At 45.5% G+C, this 8,077-nt stretch overlaps 1 protein-coding gene across 1 annotated transcript in view; it reads right to left on the bottom strand.

Annotated features, from left to right (window-relative positions):
* Positions 1-217: 217 nt before the first annotated feature.
* The window catches only part of bmp1b (bone morphogenetic protein 1b), a 69,193-nt gene continuing 61,333 nt past the window's right edge, over positions 218-8,077 (bottom strand). The window contains exons 18-20 of the mRNA XM_076283147.1: positions 4,188-4,401; positions 2,410-2,660; positions 218-735 (exon numbers count right to left, since the gene is read on the bottom strand). Coding sequence (XP_076139262.1) covers positions 601-735; positions 2,410-2,660; positions 4,188-4,401 — 600 coding nt within the window. The 3' untranslated portion in view covers positions 218-600. The remainder of the gene's footprint in view (positions 736-2,409; positions 2,661-4,187; positions 4,402-8,077) is intronic.

The following is an 8,077-nucleotide window of genomic DNA, read 5'->3' as shown; positions in this document are numbered from 1 at the left end:
TTGTGATCGGATGCCAAGAAACAAAATAGCCATTCGAATGACCTACTCTTCACAGTGACCCCGTCCCCTCCCACACACACATTACTCCCCAAACCTCTTTAAAACATAAAAAACGAGGTGTTCAGAATCTCGGCCTTGCTCCTGATGATCCCGAAGTTGAAGACGTAGGGTGGCCGGGGTGGGGGGAGGCCGGGGGGGGGGTTACTGTCCTCCCTGGGTCTGGGGTGTCTAAACAATGACCAACCATCTCCTATCCTGTTCCATTAAGTCCGTAAGACTATGTGTGTGTGAGCAAGTGTGTGTGTGTGTGCATGTGTGTGTATGGGTATGTGTGAGTGTGAGGGTGTGTGTGTGTGTGTATGTGTGTGTGTGCACGTAGGGGTATGTGTGAGTGTGAGGGTGTGTGTGTGTGTGTATGTGCATGAGTGTGTATGGGTATGTGTGAGTGTGAGGGTGTGTGTGTGTGCATGAGTGTGTATGGGTATGTGTGTGTGTGTGTGTGTGTGTGTGCATGTGTGAGTGTGAGGGTGTGTGTGTGTGTGTGTGTGCGTTTGTGCATGTGTGAGTGTGAGGGTGTGTGTGTGTGTGTTTGGAGAGAGGTCATTTGCTGGTGTGAAGCGTGTCCTGGAACTTGGTGCTGGTGTACCGCAGGTGGAAGCCTTTCTTACTGATGGTGTCGTCTGAGTGGAACTTGATGACGATGGCATCACCAGCTGAGTAGATCTCTTCAGGAGGCTGAGGGAGTCAGAGAAACACACACACACACATGCACACACACACACACACACACACACACACAGACTTAAAGATTGTATCAGCAATGGTGGGGTAACGTCACTTCTGTTGACGTTCAAACTAAACAGAGATAGCTCGCTACTCCCTCCCCCTACTTGTCTCCCGTGCAATCGGAACTCTCCAGAACGCGCAGGACGTCGCTTATTTGGAACACTTTATTTTGCCTTTGAGTGGTGGTTTTTGTGCGCAGACCTCAGAGCCTAGGCTCACTACATACACGTGTTTTTTTGACGGCCTGCTTATGGGGCAGGCAGCTAGCGGATCGTTAGGAAAGATTAGATGAATGTGATCATTTATGTTTGGGCCTTTTTTGGGCCTACAATCGCTGATACAACCTTTAACCCTGAGTTACTCTGGAGAAACTGGCCCTAGACACAATCGACTTCTGTAAGTCACTTTGGGTAAAAGAGTCAGCAAGTGAACAGGTAAGTAAATGAGTCAGCAATTGAACAGGTAAGTAAATGAGTCAGCAATTGAACAGGTAAGTAAATGAGTCAGCAAGTGAACAGGTAAGTAAATGAGTCAGCAATTGAACAGGTAAGTAAATGAGTCAGCAAGTGAACAGGTAAGTAAATGAGTCAGCAATTGAACAGGTAAGTAAATGAGTCAGCAAGTGAACAGGTAAGTAAATGAGTCAGCAATTGAACAGGTAAGTAAATGAGTCAGCAATTGAACAGGTAAGTAAATGAGTCAGCAAGTGAACAGGTAAGTAAATGAGTCAGCAATTGAACAGGTAAGTAAATGAGTCAGCAAGTGAACAGGTAAGTAAAAGAGTCAGCAAGTGAACAGGTAAGGTTCAAGGTAAGTAAATGGCAGTTGAACAGGTAAGGTTCAAGGTAAGTAAATGGCAGTTGAACAGGTAAGTAAATGAGTCAGCAATTGAACAGGTAAGTAAATGAGTCAGCAAGTGAACAGGTAAGGTTCAAGGTAAGTAAATGGCAGTTGAACAGGTAAGGTTCAAGGTAAGTAAATGGCAGTTGAACAGGTAAGGTTCAAGGTAAGTAAATGGCAGTTGAACAGGTAAGGTTCAAGGTAAGTAAATGGCAGTTGCTCTCATGAAGCACTCAGAACGTGGTGTGTCATGCGCTGTACCATAATTCCGGTACTTGTACCATGTACCAGTAATCGATGTGATGTGATGTGATGTGGGCAACTGTGGCCTACTGGTTAGCACTTTGGACTTCTAACCGGAGGGTTGCCGATTCGAACCCCGACCAGTAGGCACGGCTGAAGTGCCCTTGAGCAAGGCACCTAACCCCTCAGTGCTCTCCGAGAGCTGCTGTTGTTGCAGGCAGCTCACTGCGCCGGGATTAGTGTGTGCTTCACTTCACTGTGTGCTGAGTGTGTTTCACTAATTCAGGATTGGGATAAATGCAGAGACCAAATTTCCCTCACGGGATCAAAAGAGTATATATACTTATACTTATACTTATACTTATACTTATACTTATACTTATACTGATGTGATGTGATGTAATGGAATGTGATGTGATGTAATGGAATAGAATGTGATGTGATGTGATGTGATGGAATGGTTTGTGATGTGATGGGATGTGATGGAATGGGATGTGATGCGATGGGATGTGATGCGATGGAATGGAAAGTGGCCTGTACCCCGGATCCGCAGTAGCGCCCAAGTCTAGGGGCCTTGATGTCGGCGCCGTCAAACAGCTCCATGTAGTCATAGCCGCAGTCGGCCTCCTCCTCGATCTCGAACGTCTGGAAGATGAGCTCCACACCGTAGCCCTTCTCGGCCGAGATCACCCACTGGCAGTCGCTCGCGCCGGGGTAGTTGTTGTCCCCGTACTGGGCATGGGAGTACAGGTCTTTGGTCTTCACCTCTGCCGTCAGGCTGCCCCCACACTCTACAGCAGGCCGGAGGGGACAAAGTCAAGTCAAGTCAAGTCAAGTTTATTTATATAGCGCATTTCATACACAGAGGTCATTCAATGTGCTTTACATAAACAAAACCAAACAATAATAACAAATAAAAGCATAGAAAGGCAATATAGTCAAAGAATAGTTAAAAGGTAAAGATCATAATAAAAAGAAAACATAAAACACAATGTAGAATCATTTAAAAATAAAGAATAATTAATAAGCAAAAACAAAGGCAAAAGTTGTAAAAAACTCGGCACAGTTTGCAGAAAGCACAGGCTGGTGAGACACACACACACACACACACACACACACACACACACACACACACACACACACACACACACACACACACACACACACACACATGCATCGCCTCAGCAGCAGGGGGATCAGAACAGCAGGCTTCATCTTAATAACATATACATAGAGAAACGTGTGCTGAGACACACACACACACACACACACACACACGCAAGCTTCATCTTAATAACATATACAAAGAGACACGTGTGCTGAGACACACACACACACACACACACACACGCAAGCTTCATCTTAATAACATATACATAGAGAAACGTGTGCTGAGACACACACACACACACACACACACACACACACGCAGGCTTCATCTTAATAACATATACATAGAGAAACGTGTGCTGAGACACACACACACACGCAAGCTTCATCCTAATAACATATACATAGAGACACGTGTGCTGAGACGTCATGTGGTGATCGAGGCATCATGTGGGGAGGCGTCATGTGGGGAGGCTTCAAACTCAAGCCTCAAGTTGAAAGAGAAAAAGTAGTTTAGATATGTGAGCATGCAAGTAGATCTAAGATTTGTATTCTGACTGAGTTCCATGGAAGGCAGTGGTATACTATAAATATGCCACTGCTAGTGGAATGTGTGGAGATTTCCTGAGGCGTGTGTGTGTGTGGTGTGTGTGTGTGTGTGTGTGTGTGTGTGTGCGTGTGTGTGTGTGTGTGTGTGTGTGTGTGAGAGAGAGTGTGTGTGTGAGTGTGTGTGTGAAGTGTGTGAAGCCTGAAAGTACCATAAGGGTTACCTAAAACTTGAACTTGAAGACAGCTTAGCTTGAAGGAGGACATCTGAGGGTAATCTTCTTAACACACATATTTCCGTAGTTTAGTCTGACTGTGTGACTATGATCAGTGTCGTCAGTGTTTCATTGTTGAGGCCAGTTTAAACTGCCGTTTGTTTTTCAGGCGTTTTTTCAGTCGCGTGTCTGACATCTTTCTATTAGAGATACAGTTCCATCGCAATCAGCACAGCAATTTAGACCAGTAGCGCTTCACACACATCACGCCGATGAGAAGGAGAGGCCAGCGTGTTTAGACCAGTAGCGCTTCACACACATCACTTATTTTTACACCTTTACCTCAGAGACAGAGGTTTTAGGTGAGGTGTTAATTCTATTTTAAAGGTGTTGTGTATGTGTGTGTGTGTGTCTGTAAGTTGTGTGTGTTCAACTGTGTGGCCCCACCTGATGTGTATGTGGCCTCAAAACCCCTTTTTTGGACTGAGTTGTCGGAGAAGAAGCGTAGGAACATCCGGTTGGCGGTGGCGATGATAGGGGCGGGCTTTTTGGAGCCGCAGACACGTCTGAAACTGGGTGCCCTCCCGTCGCGGCCGTCATAAATCTCCAGATGGTCGTACGCACACTCGGGATGTGCCTCCATGTCAATCTCAGTGAAGGCCTAGTGAGGGGAATCGAGAACACACACACACACACACACATCCAAACAAACACATGCACACACACACACACACACACACACACACACACAATTCCATGACGTTTCCAGTTTTTCCATGACTGTGGGAACCCTGACACATGGTCAAGCACATGAATACCTCGGCATCTTTGCGATACTCTTGTTATACCCAAGTTAACCAAATTAGTAGTAAAACATTCCTTCTAATACTTATCCAGTCTTTTCGTACCCCTGTCCCAACTTTTTAAAGAAGTTTTGCTGGCATCCAATTCAAAATGACTATATATTTTTCATGAAGTGGTCAAATGTGTTAGTTTCAACATTTAGTGTGCTGTCTATATCCTTTTTGGTACTAAATGTCTATATATAAATTGAAGGAACATCTGTCTGTGTTTGTGTGTGTCGCATATCTGTCAAACCATTCCTCCGACTGATTTCAAACTTGGCAGGTGTCTTGCTACGGGCACGAGTAAGTGCAGTGCCAAGTCTGACGTTGTTTGGATAAGAAATGCAAAATATATCGTTAAATATATCAGTAAAAGAAGCACATGTGGCCTTTGCCACCCTACAGGAGCCATTCCCCCTGTGACTCACACAGCACTGTGGGCTACCTGAGAGGATAAGCCAGAGGGCAGAACTGACTCCACGAGTAAAAAGATAAGTGAGTGCAAGATGTGTGGGCGATTACTGGTATCATGTCTGACCTCAACAATAAAGACTCTCTGAATGCGGTTTGCTTGCATGAAAATGATTCAGCGGATTTCGCCAATAAAATTATGTTTTCTAAACAAAGTTCGGGAGGAGCCTTAGGGATGATTGACAGCAATTAACTCACCTGCCTACCGCAGCTCGGGTATTTAAGCCAGCCTCCTTTCCTCCACACGCTCTGGCATTTGCGAAATTATCCCTCCTCCCCCTGCTCCTCCATTTCACTGATCAATAAAGTATCTATCTATCTATCTATCTATCTATCTATCTATCTATCTATCTATACTGTATCTATCTATCTATCTATCTATCTATCTATCTATCCCTCCTCCCCCTACTCCTCCATTTCACTGATCAATAAAGTATCTATCTATCTATCTATCTATCTATCTATCTATACTGTATCTATCTATCTATCTATCTATCTATCTATCTATCCCTCCTCCCCCTACTCCTCCATTTCACTGATAGCCCTTTTTCTCCTGACACAGGGGGTGCAAGGCATTTGTGAAATTATTCAAGGCTACTCAAGGCCTGTGCTGCTGAGCCACTGAAGCACATCTTCAATCTAAGTCTACGCCTTGGACAAGTCCCAACACTGTGGAAGACATCATGTCTCACCCCTGTCCCTAAGAAGCCACACCCTAGTGAGCTTAATGACTACAGACCTGTCGCTCTAACATCACATGTGATGAAGACAATGGAGCGACTGGTCTTAGGTATGCTCAGACCCCAGGTACGCCATGCACTAGACCCGTTACAGTTTGCATACCAGGAGAAAGTGGGCGTGGACGATGCCATCACTTATCTTCTACACAGGACACATTCTCACCTGGACAAGGGGAAAAGTGCTGTGAGAATCATGTTCTTTGATTTCTCAAGTGCTTTTAACACCATCCAACCCCTCAGACTGGGAGACAAGCTCTTGCAGATGGGTGTGGATGCTCACCTGGTAGCCTGGATCACAGATTACCTGACGGAGCGACCACAGTTCAGACGTCAGACTGAAGAACTGTCTCTCTGACACTGTGATCAGCAGCACCGGAGCGCCACAAGGAACTGTGCTCTCTCCAGTCCTGTTCACCCTGTACACATCTGACTTCTGCTACAACACTGAGTCATGCCACATGCAGAAGTTTTCTGACGATACTGCAATTGTGGGGTGTATCAGGAATGGGCAGGAGGAGGAGTACAGGAGCCTGGTGGAGGACTTTGTGCAGTGGTGCAAACTCAGTCATCTCCAACTCAACACTTCAAAGACCAAGGAGATGGTGGTGGATTTCCGCAGGTCTAAGCCCACTCTGCTACCAGTCTCCATTGATAGGGTCAATGTCGAGGTGGTAAGCACCTACAAGTAGTAATGGCGAAATGAAGCTTCTTGAACCCTTGAAGCTTTCCAGCCAAATGTGTTGAAAAGTGGTTCATTTCTCGAGGCTTCGAATGCACCCTAGGACACCTACTGGTCAATAAAAATACAACACATAAAAATTCCACACACAAGAGCAATACAAAAAGCGCCATTTGGTCTGCAAATGCTTGATACATTCATAAGTACAGGCATTGGGGAATACAACCGATTCCCATGTTGAAATATTTCCTCTCTTTGTAGCCTAACAATTAAAGTAGTAGCTATAGGCGATCTCTGAAAGTTCATGAAAATCGAGACAAGGATCGAACCCAAGTTGCAAGATCCCTATAACGCCTTGCCCAGTGTCCCAAAGAATGACTTCATTGTAGTGAAATATTTTCTCTTAACAAACAAACAAATGAAGTAGAAGGTGATCCGCGAGAATATATAATCTCGAGGAAGGATTGAACCCAGGACGCGCGATTTCTAGTCCAACGTCTTACCCAGTGTCCTATCCTACAATCAGCCTTCTTCCAGAGAAAACATCTATATTAAATTGTAGGCTGACATTGGGTAAAATGACACAGAAGAGAGCAAAGTGCTTTTGTAACTGAGTATGTTTGAAGAACAGAGGGCAGTGAAAGTGCTTTGGTAACTGGGTAGTATTTTAAATATACAGAGAGCAGTGAAATATAGGCCTACAACTAACCAACGACTGACAACTACCCGTGAGTAGGCTACGTATTCGAGTATGGGGCATCTTAGTCGAAGCGTCCTGCCTAAAGTGAACCACAACTCGAAGCAGTGGAGCCAAACGAGGCTTCGAACGTCACGTTTGACGTCAAATTACCAATACAACTCAAGCCTCGATACGGGGCTTTGCTGGGAATGGCTTGACGTTCTCGACACACGCTTCGGAGCCTCGGTATCAACCGTAACATCACTACCTACAAGTACCTGGGTCTCCACCTGGACAATAAACTGGACTGGTCAGCCAACACTGACGCACTCTACAAGAAAGGGCAGAGCAGGCTGTACTTCCTGAGGAGGCTGCGCTCCTTCAATGTGTGCAGTAAGCTCCTCAGGATGTTCTACCAGTCTGTTGTTGCCAGCGTCCTCTTCTAAGCAGTAGTATGTTGGGGAGGAAGCACAAGGAAGAAGGATGTGGGGCGACTTGACAGGCTGGTAAGGAAAGCTGGCTCTGTAGTGGGAGCTGAACTGGAGTGCATCACTTCAATATCTGACAAAAGGACCCTGAACAAACTGATCAACATCTTGGACAATGAGTGTCATCCACTCCACAGTAAGCAGAAGAGCCTGATCAGCTGGAGACTTCGCTCACTGCCTTGCACAACTGACAGACTGAGAAAGTCATTTGTCCACAGGGCCATTGAACTGTTCAAAGCATCACTAAAGGGAAGAGGAGAAATAGACTTCTTCACCACCTCCATGTCTTGAACTGTCTGTCCACTAGCCTCTTTACCATTGTCTTCTGCCTCACTGTTTGCGTGCTTTATTAGCACATATGCACAACCCCTCCCTCCATGCCACAGCCGAACTGTGACCACACTTATACCTTTCTTAATATAGTTATTTATACAT

The sequence above is a fragment of the Alosa pseudoharengus genome, unplaced genomic scaffold, assembly GCF_046254945.1.
Source record: "Alosa pseudoharengus isolate Yale_2024_CS ecotype anadromous, Long Island Sound unplaced genomic scaffold, YU_APseudo_1.1 YU_APseudo_1.1_scf_14, whole genome shotgun sequence".
Classification (NCBI taxonomy): Eukaryota; Metazoa; Chordata; class Actinopteri; order Clupeiformes; family Clupeidae; genus Alosa; species Alosa pseudoharengus.
This window is presented reverse-complemented; position numbering and strand designations above follow the sequence as displayed.